Source organism: Nycticebus coucang, chromosome 11 (assembly GCF_027406575.1).
Source record: "Nycticebus coucang isolate mNycCou1 chromosome 11, mNycCou1.pri, whole genome shotgun sequence".
Taxonomy (NCBI): Eukaryota; Metazoa; Chordata; class Mammalia; order Primates; family Lorisidae; genus Nycticebus; species Nycticebus coucang.
In genome coordinates, this window is record NC_069790.1 from 24229551 (window position 1) to 24247967 (window position 18417).

Here is an 18417-nt window from a genome sequence, read left to right on the forward strand (position 1 = left end):
GATTTAAAAATCTGATTTGAGGGAATTATTTAAATGCCCCAAGAAATGATTAGAACCCTACAGAAAAATCAAAGTTTACATGTGTTAATTACCCTAAGAAAGTGACATCTTTTAAAACCCAAGCTTAAAACAATAGGTTAGGTTGCTAGAAAAGTGCAGTACAAATTGATTCATTATCAGTACTATTGCTGACATCCTGTCCATATTACAGTAATACGTGTATATATTACCTTTTCTTATGTAAGTAATATAGTTTATCATTCATAATTCCATTATCTTACCAACGTAGTCTACAATGTTTCTGCAAAACTAAAAGTAGAGTCACAGCTTTTATATTAATGAATTTAATCTTTTTCACTTTCCTATAAGACATAGTGAAGTAGGCCTTTGAAATAAGTATTCAATTTGCATTTAGATACTTAAGACTTGTTTTAAAGCAATTAAATTTTTTATGTAGACATAGCAATTTTCATTAATTGATTTATAAACTACCATCTTAGAGTGAATGCCATGACAACCAAAATTTTCAGTTATCAAGTTTGTGCTACTTAAGTGAAGTTCTTACCTCTTACTTCAGTCTTTAGCCTTGTCCTACATAGTTCTTGTAATGAGCATGCTGTAGTAGAAACCTTAATCTCACACAGAAAGCACACAAAGTAATTATTTTCCAATATCCACATTTTCCAGTCCACATTTAAAGATTCCAAAGACTTAAGACCTTAAAACTTCCTTTGGCCCGGCATGGCAACTCATGCCTGTGATCCTAGCACTCTTGTAGGTGGAGGTGGAAGGATTGAGGTCAGAAGTTCAAGACCAGCCTGAACAAGAGGGAGATCCCCACCCCACCCCCGCCTACTAAAAATAGAAAAATTAGCTGGGCATGTGGCAGTTGCGTATAGTTCCAGCTACTCAGGAGGCTGAAGCAGAAGGATTGCTTGAACCCATGAGTTCGAGTTTGCTGTGAGCTAGGCTGATGCCACGGCATTCTAGCCAGGGCACCAAAGTGAGAGTCTGTCTCTAGGGAAAAGAAAAAAAAACTTCTTTGGAAGAGAGTTCGTAGTTCAAGGATAGTATTTTCTATTTTTGAACATGTCTTCTACACTTGATGTGCCTTTTCCAGCAACTCTTCTCTCGAAGCATCTGCAACAGATGACTGTTGGCAAAGTAAGGCAGAACTTTATATACCAGGTATAGGTTTACAGGCCTATTCGTTTAAAAATACCCTGCCCTAATTTTCAGTGTCTTCCTTAAAATAATGCCAGAAGGCTGACATTTATGCCTTAGTATTTATATTTTTTTAATGACATAGATCTCAAGTGAAATTTATATAAGGACTGCAGTATCACTTTATATGAAATTATCTTTGAGTAAAGATAATTTCTGGTCAAATTGCCAGTGAAGATTGGGAAGAATGAAAGATCTTTAGTTGAAATTTGCATACAATCCACAAATTGTTAAGTTTGGTTATCCAAAACAAAATGCCCTAAAGTTGGCCATTACCAAATTTATGATCACTCTTTGTTTTGTTTATATGAAGTTTGATGAGACCATGAGGGAGATGATTATTGTTTTACCCCATACCTACTAGTACTGGGTTTTATTTTTCCTTTTAAACTAAAAATGCTCCAGAAAGCCAGAGAAAGAGCTAGAGAAAAATTGTACTACCTACCTGACTATGTACCAGAACGATCTTAGATTCTCAGATATTCAAATGAATTTAGTTAATTCCTTACTGCTTGAATTCTGTTTTCCTTTGGCCTTTCAAATGTTTCACAGACTATGTGCTATTTTCATGAACACTGCTGTATGTTTTTTTTTTTGAGACAGAGTCTCACTATGTTTCCCTCAGTACAGTGCTATGGTGTCACAGCTCACAGCAACCTCAAACTCTTGGGCTTAAGTGATTCTCTTGCCTCAGCCTCCCAAGTAACTGGGACTACAGGCACCCGCCACAATGCCCAGCTATTTTTTTGTTGTTGTAGTAGTTGTAATTGTTTAACAGGCCTGGGCCAGGTTCGAACCCACAGCCCCAGTATATGTGGCTGGTGCCCTAACCACTAAGCTATAGGCGCCTAGCCAACACTGCTGTACTTTTTCATATTCTTCCTTTTTTTTAAGCTAATAAAATGATTTTAAATAGTGCCTTTTGAGAAATCTTAGACCCCTTGTCAAAGAAATGCCATAAGCATTTAATAGTTACGCTTTGATTTCTGAAGAACAGACTTGCACACAAATTCTGTGATACCTTCTCTGTTAAAGATAGATGACTATGACAAAAAGAAGTTAGACCAAGGAATCTTTACTTAAATTTGACTATAATCATCTGAACTAGAGACTACTGATCTCCAAAATACCATTATAATTATATTTTCAGGGTAGTGATCAAATACTTGATGAGTTGTGTAGTATTATGTGTGTATACACATATATATGCTTTTACAGATAGTACATTATTTCTCAGATGTGAAAAATTCCAAATATCTTCTTACTATTTGGCTCTATTGTTTACTCAACTCTAAGATGCTATCAATTATTAAAACCATCGGGAGGAGCTGGATTTGAGAATTTGAGAAATTTTATCTGCTGTAATGTTTTTTAATTAAAAGACAGATCTAATGTCCAAAGTTCTATTACTAGAGTTTACGGAAAAATCAGCTATTTTTCCCCTTCAACTAAACTGCCCTTTCTAAATACTGCTATGATTATAAAATTTTGCTTACCTGGAATAAAGTAAAAATAAAGTCATTATGGAATAAAAGTAAATTATTAATTTTACCTATGATTTATACTACAAAAAAGAAAAAAATTAGAATAATGTTGATGGATATTTAAAAAAACTGCTTTTTTTAGTTTGATGAATAGATACATGTAAACTTCACCCAAACTTCTAAAGTGCTCACTCAGTGGGCAAACACTGTCACATACTTATTTTGTGACAGACACTGCTAGATTAAAACATAACTCAGATCTTAGTGGTATTATATCCCCAAATTAAAATTTTTAATATAAGAAAATTGAAGGAAAAACTGGACTTCTGTATATTATATTTCTCCTTACTTTGTTCTGTTTATCTATTTTACATTGATTCAATAGTAGCAATACATAATTTTCCCACAGACTTCATCTTGACATGTAAGAAGAAATACTGGTAAAATATCCTTGCAATAAAGTGGGGTTTTTTTGTTTTTGTTTTTCGAAAAAGAGTCTCACTCTGTTGTTCAGGCTAGAGTGCCCAGGCATCAGCCTAGCTCAGAGCAACCTCAAATTCCTGGGTTCCCAAGTAGTAGGGACTACCTGCGCCCACCACAATGCCCAGCTAATTTTTCTATTTTTAGTAGAAATGAAGTTTTGCTCTTGCTCCGATTGGTCTCAAACTCCTGAGCTGAAGCAATCCTCACGCCTCAGCCTCCTTGAGTGCTAGGATTATAGTTGTGAGCCCCTGTGGCCAGCCTTTTTTGGAGCCAGGGGCAAATCCGTACTACATTTTAATTCTTTGTTCAAATTTTCTTTTTTCTTTTTTCTCGGGGGGAGACACAGTCTCACTCTGTCTCCCTGGGTGGAGTGTAGAGTATTGTGGCGTCATCATAGCTCACGGCAACCTCCTTGAACTCCTGGGCTCAAGTGATCCTCTTGCCTCAGTTTTTCTATTTTTAGTAAAGACAGGGTCTCCCTCTTGCTCAGGCTGGTCTCGAATGCCTGAGCTCAAGCAGTCCACCCACCTCGGCTTCCCAGAGTGCTAGGATTATAGGTGTGACCCACCATACTCAGCCTTGTTCAAAGTTTCTTAACACCATATTAAGTTCTTTTTTTTTTTTTTTGTAGAGACAGAGTCTCACTGTACCGCCCTCGGGTAGAGTGCCGTGGCGTCACACGGCTCACAGCAACCTCCATCTCCTGGGCTGAAGCGATTCTCTTGCCTCAGCCTCCCGAGTAGCTGGGACTACAGGCGCCAGCCACAACGCCCGGCTATTTTTTGGTTGCAGTTTGGCCGGGGCTGGGTTTGAACCCGCCACCCTCGGCATATGGGGCCGGCGCCCTACTCACTGAGCCACAGGCACCGCCCCATATTAGGTTCTTATAGAAGAGTTTCAAATTCTCCACACAAAATGTTTAAACCAAAACTATGCCAGATATTAAAACCTTTGCTGAGCTTCTTAAAAAACAAACAAAAAAATGCTTTACAATATCTTGGTACCTAAATCATACCAAAAGATACCACCTTAGGGTGTTATTAGCATACAGGAAAAGCCTGAAATTTATACATGTCACATGTACCTTTTTTTTTCTCTTTTGCTGTGATATCACCTGGGGGAAATCCAGAAGATTGGATAACCAAGAAATGACTAATCGAGAGTCTGCTGTACATGTGAAAATGGTGGGTATTTATTAATGGTTCCACTTATTAATGGTGAAACTTCACCACTTTTACTTCTGTCTCTAACCAAATAATTATGGGACTGAAATTTTATACAGATCTTTCTTCACAATGCTTGTCACACAATATAACTTCAAATACTGATAAAATTGAATTGAATTTCAAATTATCTTTCAAATGTTTTGCTTGAAATCTAATGTGTATTATAGTACTTCCCAGAATATAAAATGATTACCCTATTCCTTTTTATGCTAATTGTTCTTTGCTCAGTTATAATACATATACATCATACAATATGAAATTTTTTGGGGCTTCTGAATTTAAATGACAAGCATTCAAATTTTTAAATATTTTTTGCATAATAGTAGAGTTCAATGCATTGTATACATCAGGATGAGGTAGGAAAAAATAGCCTTTAGAGTCAGAATTGGCTTCAAATCTCAACTCATTCCTTAATAGCTATGATACCTTTGAATGATGGCCATCTTTAAGAAATGTATATGAAACCACCAACCTCATGTTGTTTATTCATAATCAATGAAAAAATACATAAAGCTCCTAATAGCACATTTTAAGCATTCAGTAAATTATCATCTCTTATCTTAGTGTTTTAACCGTGTAAGTAGCATATTTACTTGTATGTGTGCAAAGAAATTACATCTGATTTCCATATTCATTCTCCATATTCACAATGGTTAAAAACTTTAAAATGACAGTTTTTAGAATCCTCTCTTTTAAAGAGGACAACTGCTTTGTAATCTCTTTCTCATTTTTCTCCTTCTGTTCTTTTTCTTGGTTTTCCTCTTCTCCTCTTTTTATTTTTTTATCCTTCTCTTTCTCTAGCTTTTTCTAGCCTATAACCTAGAACATGATTTAGCAAGCAAACAGCATTGTGTCACCCTTAATCTCTTATTCCGCTTACTTGCCCTCAACCAGTGTACGATTTGAAGGTGAAAATTGGCTTAAAGTGATAGTTAAGTTATCATCAGTTTAGTTGTTGCTGTTAGGATGAAGTGTATGACGTTGTTTTTGTGCGTCAAAATACAGTCCAATATTTCAGATTTCATGTGGTTTAATCTAATAACAGTCATTTTCTCCACATCCATTGCATAAGCATTTGATTGATTGGAATTGACCCTGTCTCTCTATAGATTTAAACCTAAAATTAATTTTCTTTTTTTTTTTTTTTTTTTTTTTTTTGAGACAGAGTCTCACTATGTCGCCCTGGGTAGAGTGCTGTGGTGTCACAGCTCACAGCAACCTCAAACTCTTGGGCTTAAGCGATTCTCTTGCCTCAGCCTCCCGAGTAACTGGGACTACAGGTGCCCGCCACAACACCCAGCTATTTTGTTGTTGTAGTTGTCGTTGTTTTATGGCAGGCCTGAGCCGGGTTCAAACCTGCTAGCCCCAGCGTGTGTGGCTGGCACCCTAGCCACTGAGTACAGGTACCGAGCCTAATTTTCTTATTTGAGTCAACTTTTTTTTCTTATTTAAGTCAACTTTTTTTCTTATTTGAGTCAACTTTTTTTAACCAAAATGAATACAAATGATAGGAGGGTTTCCTACCGTAAAAACAAAGTAATGTTAATGGTACTCTTTATGTTACTTGTTATTTGAATCCTAGAACCCTCCATTTCTCTTTTAGAAGCAAGTAGCAATGTGTTCAAGTCACAGTGGACTGTTGAAGGAAAACAGAAGGCTTTTTTTTTTTTTTTGGCCGGATCTGGGTTTGAACCCACCACCTCCAGCACCCTACTCCTTTGAGCCACAGGCGCCACCAAATCTTTGCTTTTCTAAAAAAGCAAATACTGGGTGCTATTCTTCACTTCTCATGATCTGACTCCAAATCTTTCCTTCTGGACTTTCACACACACTCTTCTCTGTGTACATGTAAGTTCCAGACGAACTTTCTCTTTCTCTTGTCTCTCGCATTTTGACTCCTCTCAGATCTCAGCATATCTCACCCCTATTCTCTTCCAAAGCCTCGCTCGGTTGCCTTTTTCTCCTTTAGTCCTCACAGAAGTGATCTTCATTTCTTCTGTTACTCTTATATTTTATCTGGACATCTTGGCAATGTATTGTTATTTGGGTTTTTATATTACAACCCACATTAGAGAATATGCGCTTTGAGGATGAGATGTATATCTCATTAAAATTTTTTTATTTCGTACAAAGCTGCTTAATATGGCACTTTGTATTTATATTGTAAAAATCCACACTTGATTATTTTATTTTTAATATAAGAATAAAAATAACAATACATTCTTATAAATGGAAGGTATGTGTGTGGGTACAGAGGTAAAGTTTATTTTTCTTTTTAAATCAAAATTTAACATTACAGTTTTAAGTCATAGTTTAAACAGAATTAAACATTGTAGTTGTTATAATCTTATCCAGACAATTAGGATGATAATTAGTTTGGTGTATTATTATTAGATTGATGATACCAAACCATGCCTAGAAATTTCAAACCATAGTATGGAGATACTCATTTATTTTGTCCCAATGTATGCACAAGATAATGTTAAATATTATAATAGTGTTCATGAGTTGTGAATAAAATGGTGTAAATTTGAAATCAATTTTTTTTTTTTTTTAACAGATAGGGTCTTGCTGTGTTTGTCCAGGTTGGTCTCAAACTCCTAGCCTCCTGCGATGTTCCCATTTGGGCCTCCCTAAAGTGCTGGGGTTACAGGCATGAGCCACCACACCCAGCCTGAAATCAATTTCTTTAGAAATCACTGCGTTTTGAAGATGGAAGTAGAGTAATGATTAAGGAGTTCATTTCATCTATACAAATACAATACAAGGTGTTCATAAAGTTCATGTGCAATTTAAAATTGCATGCTATTTTAAATTGCACACAAACTTTATGGCCACCCTGTATGTTAAATATTAGTCAGAATAAATGTTTATTAGGCCTTTTTAAATTTCAGAGTATTATGGGGTACAAAGATTTTTATTAACATGGATCATTTGTATAATGTTTGAGTCATGGTTGTAAGTGTGCCTGTTGCCCAGATAGTGTTCATTGTACCCATTAGGTAGACTTTCATCCCTCTCATCCTCCCTCTTATGTGAGGTTTTTCTTAATTACTTTTTTTTTTGTAGAGACAAGAGTCTCACTGTACCGCCCTCGGGTAGAGTGCCGTGGCGTCACACGGCTCACAGCAACCTCTAACTCTTGGGCTTACGCAATTCTCTTGCCTCAGCCTCCCGAGTAGCTGGGACTACAGGCACCCGCCACAATGCCCGGCTATTTTTTTGTTGCAGTTTGGCCCGGGCTGGGCTTGAACCCGCCACCCTCGGCATATGGGGCCAGCGCCCTACTCACTGAGCCACAGGCGCCGCCCTTCTTAATTACTTTTAATGTTGATTCAGATGAGGCTCCAATCAACTAACATACCCTGATTCTTGTCAAAAAGGCTTTGCTCCTTCCCCAACATTTTTTACATTATGGCTTTACTATAAAATAAATTTGTTTTCTTTTTATCAAGAATTAGGGTGGCACCTGTGGCTCAGTGAGTAGGGCCCTGGCCCCATATACCAAGGGTGGTGGGTTCGAACCCGGCCCCGGCCAAACTGCAAGAACAACAAAAAAATAGCTGAGCATTGTGGTGAGTACCTGTAGTCCCAGCTACTTGGGAGGCTGACGCAAGAAAATTGCTTGAGCCCAAGAGTTTGAGGTTGCTGTGAGTTATGATGCCACGGCACTCTATCAAGGGCAACATAGCGAGACTCTGTCTCTGAAAAAAAAAAGAAGAAGAAGAAGAATATGGGAGGAAGGAATTTGTGGAAGTAACAAATGTATGTGATGCATTTCATCATACTCCTGCAATGTGCTAATATTCTGATATTCTTTGACATTTTTCATACAGTAGTCTTTGATTCTGTTTTTTATACTACATTCTAAAATATTTTGGTAAAATTCTCAGTATTGAGAGATCTTATGAAGTATTTCTCATATGCTTCAGTAACATTGTATGTGTATTACAAGAGAGGAGTGTAGTATATCATATAATCCAAGGCAGTTATAATGGTCATTTTCATATTTCTTATGCCTATTTTCTTTACCTTATTGTGTCCTCTGGAAAAAAAATCACTGCACTTCGATTATTTCATTCCTGTGCTATTTGGGCCTTCACTACTTATTTACCTGAAAATCAATGGTTGTTATGTTGTGCTGAAGCAGAGCCACCAATGCCTCTAGCCACTGTTTTCCTTTCAACCCGAGTGATTCAGAATAAACCAGTTTTATGGCTGTTAGCCTCGCAGAAACCAGCTTACTTTGAAGTGGTCTTAGTACTATTCTCCTATCAATTATTTGAAACTTGTGGATATGATTTCTTGAGGCAGGACACCTTACTCAGTATAGACACGCTGAAACAAATTATTTAATTTTCTTGGTGAAAATTAAGTCAGTGACAGATATTCTGTGTGGCTTTCACTATAATGAGTTGGTTATTGAATTAAGCATATCATGATTACTATGCACCTGCCAGTTATAGTTAAGGTAAGAACAAAATTTAGTTGTTAAGAGATAAATTTACTAGCTGAAGCATTTGTAAGGGAGGGATGGAAGTGATATTCCAAAACAGCATCAGTGCCTAAATCTCAACAGGCAAACAGAGTATGGCACATCATCATGTCTCTTCTCACAAGAGCATCTGGCACAAAGACACGCGGTAAATGTTGAGTGAATGGATGAATAAATGAAAAAGGAGCCAGTGCCTATTTGCCTTTCTACTCTAATATTTAGATAACCTTTCATCCATTGAAAATCATCTAGTTAAGTTAAAAAGAACACTATATCAAGGTTAGTTGCATTACAGGTCATCTATCCTATTTATAAATATGGCTATTAAAAACTAAGCCATTAGTTTGGTCTTTTATTCATGGAGAAAATTTTAATATTACAATTCTGTATACTTCTGTTATATAGTCTTTGGAAAACATTCTAGCCTTCTTCCAATTTTTCTACTCTTGTCCATTATACAGGAACAACATGGCATTGATAGATAGACTAATGGTCAGATCTTCTTGTAGCAAGGATAGAAGGTCTAGAGAATTTTTTGTAACCATGTCCATAACACGTGAAATATGTTAATATTGGCAATAGCATGCCCAGAATAAAAGCATACATATAAATATTATCCAGTGTAGAGCCTTGATTTGAGATACTGTTATTATCTATACCACATAACTTACTATAAAATGATCTATAATTTTCTAAGTTACATGTGTGCAGTGATTGTCCTCTGATAAGTTTCATACTATTTGCGATAAGGGAGAAACAAACAATAATATTTAATATTAAGTTGCTGAGCAACCCTAAAGTCTTAATAAACCAGCTTAGGAGTAGCCTAAACCCAGGTAGTCTAATACTTTTTTTTTTTTTTTTTCTTTTTTTTGGGATGAGGTCTCACTGTGTTGCCCAGGCTGGTTGCAAACTCCAGCCTCAAATGATCCTTTTACCTCAGTGTCTGGAATATCTGGGATTATGGGTACATATATCCTTGCCTAGTGCAATACCGTTTAGTAGTGATCTTAATTTGAAATAAATCTGATGTAAAATTTATACCAAAGTTAATTGGGACATAGTACAGTAAAAAGGAGCAAAGATCTTGAAGCATCTTTTCAAATTTTAAATGCATGTATATTTTAATTATCTGTACGAAGACTAACTTGTGGAGAATAACCATGTAATATTTGTTTCTCTTCTGCTCAAATTGCATGTTTATAATCACAGAAATGAAACTTAATAGAAAATAAATTTAAAAGTTTTATCAAGCCAGGCATGGGGGTTCATGCCTGTAATCCTAGCATGGTGGGAGGCCAAGGTCTGTGAATCATCTGAGCTCAGGAGTTTGAGACCAGCCTGAGCAAGAATGAGACCCTGTCTCTACTAAAAATAGAAAAACTAGCTAGGTATTGTGGCAGGCTCCTGAAGTCCCAACTTCTTGAGAGGCTGAGGCAAGAGGATCACCTAAGCCCAAGAGTTTGAAGTGGCTGTGAGCTATGACACCATGGCACTCTACCCAGGGTGACAGAGTGAGACTGTATCTCAAAAAAAGTCCAATTTTTTCTCTTCCATATTTTTACTATTATTTTTGTGGTAAGTGTGCATAACTTTTATAATTAGAAATATTACCATTTCCCATGAAGTAATTGAATTACAAATGTAGTTATGTCTTAATCTTCTAGATGGAAAACTACTGACGTGCTTTAATAATTTTTGTGTGTATAAATGGTAATTTAATGTGGTGACTTATTTTTTTTAAATAATGCCTCAACATTTTTGTATCTTTGAATAATACAAAGGTATCAAAGGAACTTGAGGAAAAGAAGAATTAAAAATAACTAATTTTCTTTTACTTTTTAGATGCCAGAGTTTCAGAAAAGTTCTGTTCGTATCAAGAACCCTACAAGAGTAGAAGAAATAATCTGTGGTCTTATCAAAGGCGGAGCCACCAAACTTCAGGTGATGGATAATTATCAAGAAGCTTTTATTACTAAGTTTTTGTTTATTTATTTATTTTTAAAGCAAGCATGAAACAGTTTATTGAGAAAGAGAAAGGTTTACAGAGTAAGAAGCTTTACAAAGCAAGATACATTTTCCATAGGCAGCAATGGCCCCCATGGTGGTGATAAAGAAGAGCCATTAAGCTTTTATTTTTAATGTTCAAGCAGACTCATTCATCTCTTGTTTTGATAAAATCTGATTAAAGCAAGTTTAGGGGGGCGGCGCCTGTGGCTCAGTCAGTAAGGCGCCGGCCCCATATACCGAGGGTGGCGGGTTCAAACCCGGCCCCGGCTGAAATGCAACCAAAAAATAGCTGGGCGTTGTGGCGGGCACCTGTAGTCCCAGCTACTTGGGAGGCTGAGGCAAGAGAATCGCTTAAGCCCAGGAGTTGGAGGTTGCTGTGAGCTGTGTGATGCCATGGCACTCTACTGAGAGCCATAAAGTGAGACTCTGTCTCTACAAAAAAAAGCAAGTTTAGGCAATTTTTGCCTGGCCTTTATAGATATAAAATCTAAAAAATATTAATACATCTAGAGTTGTTCTAAAATATACAGATTACTGCATTGGAAACAAACAAAAATTAATAACCTTAAGATAAACTTAGGTTTTTATTAATATTAAATATTAAGTTAACTAATACTGTGCACAAGTACTAAACCATTTTAAGAATAATAATATTAAAAGAATATAGTTTGGAGGATGGACCCTGTGTTCAGAGGAGTGGGGCACTGGCCCCATATGCCGGAGGTGGGGGGTTTAAACCCAGCCCTGGCCAAAAAAAAAAGAATATAGTTTCAAGTTGCTCTTCCACGTTTTAAATAAAATAGAGTAGTTGAAATGAAGATATAATATTATTAAGGGGATAATTGATATTTTTCAAAAACTTGTCTATCTTTTTGAAAGAAATGTTTTAAATATAAACTAAAGCAATGATATGGATATTGAATTAAAAAATCATTCCTTTTCTTTTTATTAGAGACTGGGTATCACTCTGTCACCTGGACTAGAGTGCAGTGGTACCTGATCATAGCTCTCTGCAGCCTCAAACTCCTGGGCAAGTGGCAAATGGTCCCCCCATCTTAGCCTCCTGAGTTGCTAGGACTACAAGCATACACTCCCATGCCTTTTTTTTTTTTCAATTTTACTTTTTGTAGAGATGAGGTCTTCCTATGTTGCCCAGGCTGGTCTCAAACACTTAGCCTTAAGTGATCCTCCTGCCTCAGCCTGCCAAAGTGTTGAGATTATAGACATAAGTTTGAGATATGCCTGGATCTATTTTTTTTTTTTTTAGTTTTTTAAATTGATGCATAATGTTATAATTGTAATAGTTATGAGGTACATGTGATTATTTTGATACATGCATATAGTGTGTAATGATCAAATCAAGGTAATTAGGATATCTATCGCCTCAAGCATTTATTATTTCTTTGTGTTGAGAACATTCCAAATCTTTTCTTCTATTTTGAAATATACAATAAATTACTGTTTTAAATTCGAAACAGGTGCATAATTTAAATTATAATTTAAATTACTTTAAATTATAGTCACCCTACCATTCAGTTTACTCCTTCAAACTGTACTAGAGCTTACTCCTTTTTTTTTTTCCTGTGATGCCATTAAACTTGTGTTTCTGAGGCTTCTAGTTTCCCCAGTTTTTTTTTTCTTTCTTAATTGTTTGGGATTCATTGAGGGTATAAAGAATTAGGTTACACTTCTTGCATTTGTTAGGTAAAGTCCCTCTATAATTATGTCCTGCCCCCAAGAGTTGTGCCATACACTATGACCCTCCCCCAATCCACACCCTACCCCCCACCATGTATTAAGTCATCTACTGCCTTCACATTAGAATTGAGTACATTGGATTCTTGCTTCCTCATTCTTATGATGCTTTTACCTGTAATTTTGTATCCATTAACCAACCTCTTTTCATCTTCCCTACCTTCCTACCTTTCCCAGCCTCTGATAACCATTACTCTTCTCTTTACCTTCGTCAGATCAACTTTTTAGCTCCCACATGAGTAAGAACCTGTAATATTTGTCTTTCTGTGCCTGGCTTATTTCACTTTAACATACTGACCTCTAGGCTTTAGAGGTCATTATGTATAAGACAGTATTCCTTTCTTTTTTATGGCTGGATAATTATATTTTACTTGCTAAATGTCATTCCCAGGATTTTATAAATGAACTGCGTTATAAACCCAATGTAGAGAAAATAACCTATAATGGGGGCCAGGGACTGAGCACAGCCCCATGCATATAGGAAAGTGTGCAGTATGCATTTGGATAGCATACAGAAATTCTGCCCATGGTGCCTGTGTTTACTTAACGCCTTTCTCTTTTTTCTTATAGATAATAACAGACTTTGATATGACACTCAGTAGATTTTCCTACAAAGGGAAAAGATGCCCAACATGTCATAGTAAGTGTGGTATTTTTAAATTCGTGTAAATATGTAATCATTACCTTAACATCCATTGTACCTATATTGTGAAATGACTGGGTTTTAAAAATTCATTTTGGATATTGAAAGTGATGGGACCTGCTTTTTCTTACTATATTTTGAGGATTTTTCCCCTGTGGTGTGTAAATGGCTATTTCCATGTATGGTTTTTGGTGGCAAAGGGAATGGAGACTTCCAAAATATTTCTTACCAAACATGATCTGTTCTTTATTCAATAAATGTTTAAATAGTTTTATACTTTGAGTTCACCTAAAGAGACAACATTTATCTAATACTTAGTTTTCTAGGAATTTTATAAAGTCTCTATCATATATGTATAAATTAAGTAAAATCTAGTTATTCAATAAATCACAAATTATATTGCTATGATAATTATCCCTTTTTGTTTTCCAACGTGGCATTGAGTTTATACAGTAATAATCTTTATTTTTTATGTATTTATTATTTTTTTTTATTAAATCATAGCTGTGTACATTAATGCGATCATAGGGCACCATACGCTGGTTTTATAGACCGTTTGACACATTTTCATCTTACTGGTTAACATAGCCTTCCTGACATTTTTTTAGTCATTGTGTTAAGACATTTACATTCCACATTTACTAAGTTTCACATATACCCTTGCAAGATACACCGCAGGTGTAATCCCACCAATCACCCTCCCTCCTCCCACATCCCCACTCCCTCCCCTCCCTTTCCTCTTTTCCCCCTATTCTTAGGTTATAACTGGGTTATAGCTTTCAAGTGAAAGCCATAAATTAGTTTCATAGTAGGGCTGAGTACATTGGATACTTTTTCTTCCATTCTTGAGATACTTTACTAAGAAGAATATGTTCCAGCTCCATCCATGTAAACATGAAACAGGTAAAGTCTCCATCTTTCTTTAAGGCTGCATAGTATTCCATGGTGTACATATACCACAATTTATTAATCCATTCGTGGATCGATGGGCACTTGGGCTTTTTCCATGACTTAGCAATTATGAATTGGACTGCAATAAACATTCTGCTACAAATATTTTTGTTATGATGTAATTTTTGGTCTTCTGGGTATATGCCTAGTAGAGGAATTATAGGATTAAATGGCAGATCTATTTTTAGATCTCTAAGTGTTCTCCAAACATCTTTCCAAAAGGAATGAATTAATTTGCATTCCCACCAGCAGTGTAGAAGTGCTCCCTTTTCTCCATATCCATGCCAACATCTCTGGTCTTGGGATTTTGTGATATGGGCTAATCTTACTAGAGTTAGATGATATCTTAAAGTAGTGTTGATTTGCATTTCTCTGATGATTAAAGATGATGAGCATTTTTTCATATGTCTGTAGGCCGTGCACCCGTCTTCTTCAGAGAAGTTTCTTTTCAAATCCCTTGCCCAGCCTGCGATGGGATCACTTGTTCCTTTTTTGCTTATACGTTTCAGTTCTCTGTGAATTCTGGTTATTAAACCTTGGTCGGAAACGCAACCTGCAAATATCTTCTCCCATTCTAATGGCTATTTGCTTGCTTTACTTACAGTATTCTTGGCTGTGCAGAAGCTTTTTAGTTTGATCAGGTCCCAGTACTGTATTTTTGAAGCTGCTTCAATTGCCCAGGGGGGTCCTCATAAAATACCAGACCGATTTCTTCAAGGGTTTTCCCTGAACTCTCTTCTAGTATTTTTATAGTTTCATGTCTTAAGTTTAAATCTTTAATCCAGTAAGAGTCTATCTTAGTTAATGGTGAAAGGTGTGGGTCTAGTTTGAGTCTTGCCAGCCAGTTCACCCAGCACCATTTATTAAATAGGGAATCTTTTCCCCACTGAATGTTTTTTTTTTTTGTAGAGACAGAGATTCACTATACTGCCCTCGGGTAGAGTGCCGTGGCGTCACACGGCTCACAGCAACCTCTAACTCTTGGGCTAACGCGATTCTCTTGCCTCAGCCTCCCAAGCAGCTGGGACTGCAGGCGCCCGCCACAAGGCCTGGCTATTTTTTGTTGCAGTTTGGCCGGGGCTGGGTTTGAACCCGCCACCCTTGGCATATGGGGCCGGCGCCCTACTCACTGAGCCACAGGCAATGCCCCCCACTGAATGTTTTTAATTAGCTTGTCCAAGATCAAATAACGGTAAGTAGCTGGATTCATCTCTTGGTTCTCTATTCTGTTCCAGACATCTACTTCTCTGTTTTCGTGCCAGTACCATGCTGTTTTGAACACTATCGATTTATAGTATAGTCTGAGGTCTGGTAGTATGATTCCTCCTGCTTTGTTTTTATTTCTGAGTAATATCTTAGCTGTTCGAGGTTTATTCTGATTCCATATAAAATGAAGTACTATTTTTTCAAGATCTTTAAAGTATGACAGTGGGGCTTTAATAGGGATTGCATTAAAATTGTATATTGCTTTGGGTAGTATGGACATTTTAACAATGTTGATTCTTCCCAGCCATGAGCATGGTATGTTTTTTCATTTGTTAACATTTTCAGCTATTTCTTTTCTTAGAGTTTCATAGTTCTCTTTAGAGATCTTTCACATCCTTTGTTAGATAAACTCCCAAATATTTCGTTTTCTTTGGCACTACTGTGAATGGAATAGAGTCCTTAACTGTTTTTTCAGCTTGAATATTGTTGGTATATATAAAGGCTACCGATTTATGACTGTTGATTTTGTAACCTGAGACGCTGCTGTATTTCTTGATCACGTCTAAGAGTTTTGTAGTAGAATCTCTGGGGTTTTCCAGATATACAATCATATCATCTGTGAAGAGTGAAAGTTTGATCTCTTCTGACCCTATATGGATACCCTTGATTGCCTTTTCTTCCCTAATTGTGGTAGCTAATACTTCCATTATAATATTAAAGAGCAGTGGAGACAATGGGCAGCCTTGTCTGGTTCCTGATCTGAGTGGAAATGATTTCAATTTAACTCCATTCAATAGGATATTGGCTGTGGGTTTCCTGTAGATGGCCTCTATCAGTTTAAGAAATGTCCCTTCAAAAAAAAAAAAAGAAAAAAAAAAAAGAAATGTCCCTTCTATACCAATTTTCTTAAGGGTTCTGATCATGAAGGGATGTTGGATGTTATCAAAAGCTTTTTCTGCATCAATTGAGAGAATCATATGGTATTTGTTCTTTAATTTGTTTATGTGCTGAATTATACTTATAGATTTACATATATTGAACCAGCCTTGAGACCCTGGAATAAAACCAGCTTGGTCAAGATGTATAATTTGTTTGATATGTTGCTGTATTCTGTTCCTTAGGATCTTCTTGAATATTTTAGCATCAATATTCATTAGTGATATTGGTCTATAATTTTCTTTTCTTGTTGGGTCTTTTCCTGGTTTGGGGATCAGGGTGATGTTTGCTTCATAGAACGTGTTGGGTAGTCTTCCTTCTTTTTCTACCTTTTGGAACAGGTTGAGTAATATAGGTACTAATTCCCGTGAAGCCATCTGGTCCCGGGCTTTTCTTTTTAGGGAGGTTTTGTATGGTTGGTGGTATTTCAGAACTTGATATGGGCCTGTTCAACATTTCCACTTGATTCTGGCTAAGTCTTGGAAGGTGATGTGCTTCCAAGTATTGGTCAATTTCTTTCAGATTTTCATATTTCTGAGAATAAAGTTTCTTGTAATATTCATTAAGGATTTTTTTTAATTTCTGAGGAGTCTGTTGTTATTTCGTCTTTGTCATTTCTGATTGATGAGATTAGAGATTTTACTCTTTTTTTCTGGTTAGGTTATCCAAAGGTTTATCTATTTTATTGACCTTTTCAAAAAACCAACTTTTTGATTTATTGATCTGTGGTATAATTCTTTTGTTTTCAATTTCATTTAATTCTGCTCTAATTTTGGTTATTTCTTTTCTTCTGCTGGGTTTGGGGTTGGAATGTTCTTCCTTTTCCAATTGCTTGAGATGTCCGATTCAGTTGTTAACTTCCTCTCTTTCTGTTCTCTTGAGGAAGGCTTGCAGTGCTATAAATTTCCCTCTTAGGACTGCCTTTGTGGTATCCCAGAGGTTTTGATAATTCATGTCTTCATTGTCGTTTTCTTCCAAAAATTTGGCAATTTCCTTCTTAATCTCATCTCTGACCCAGCTATCATTCAGCATAAGGTTATGTAACTTCCATGTTTTTGTGAGTATGCAGATTCCTGTTGTTACTGAGCTCAACTTTTATTCCATGGTGGTCGGAGAAGATGCAAGGAATAATTTCTATTCCTTTAAATGTACTGAGGTTAGACTTGTGACATACGATGTGATCGATTTTGGAGTATGTTCCGTGGGCTGATGAGAAGTATGTGTATTCAGTTTTATTGGTATGAAATGTTCTATAGATGCCTGCTAAATCCAAATGTTGGATGGTTAGATTTAAATCTAAAACTTCTTTGCTCAGATTCTTACTGGAGGATTTATCCAACACAGCCAAAGGAGTGTTGAAATCTCCAACTATTATGGAGCTGGAGGAAATCAAGTTGCTCATGTCTCTTAGAGTTTTTCTTATAAATTGAGGTGCATTCTGGTTGGATGCATACATATTAATAATTGAAATCTCATCATATTGAGTATTACCCTTAATAAATATGAAGTGACCATTCTTATCCTTCATTACTTTTGTTGGTTTAAAGCCTATCGTATCTGCAAATGGAATTGTAACACCTGCTTTTTTTCTGATTACCATTTGCCTGAAATATGGATGACCATCCTTGCGCCCCGAGTCTATATTTGTCTTTTAAGGTAAGATGTGACTCCTGTATGCAGCACATATCTGGCCTGAGTTTTTGTATCCAGTCAGCTAACCTGTGCCTCTTTAGAGGACAGTTTAAGCCGTTTGCATTAATGGAGAATAATGATAAGTCTGGTTGAATTTTGGGTATTGAGTTTTTCGAAAGTCCAGTGGACATTTTTAATCCCTTCGCCATTTTGGAAGTTGGAGTTTGATCAAAAGTTTCTGAGTGAGTTTGCTTTTGTGGTAGAGGATTGAGCTGGTCATTATGGAGGATAGGTCTGAGAACATCCTGAAGAGCTTGTTTGGTTATGGCAAATTTCTTCAACATATGAATGTCATTAAAGCATTTCATTTCT

General features: G+C 36.4%; 1 protein-coding gene across 6 annotated transcripts in view; it reads left to right on the forward strand.

The window, feature by feature from the left end:
• Window positions 1-18417, forward strand: part of NT5C3A (5'-nucleotidase, cytosolic IIIA) — a 77403-nt gene that overhangs the window by 45120 nt on the left and 13866 nt on the right. For 4 of the 6 annotated variants that reach the window (XM_053553576.1, XM_053553575.1, XM_053553577.1 and 1 more), the window contains 3 exons: window positions 4321-4375; window positions 10758-10856; window positions 13248-13317. In XM_053553576.1, coding sequence (XP_053409551.1) covers window positions 4340-4375; window positions 10758-10856; window positions 13248-13317 — 205 coding nt within the window. In that variant the 5' untranslated portion in view covers window positions 4321-4339. Of the gene's footprint in view, window positions 1-4315; window positions 4376-10757; window positions 10857-13247; window positions 13318-18417 lie in introns of those variants that run through there. The other 2 variants (XM_053553578.1, XM_053553573.1) reach the window with 2 other exon arrangements.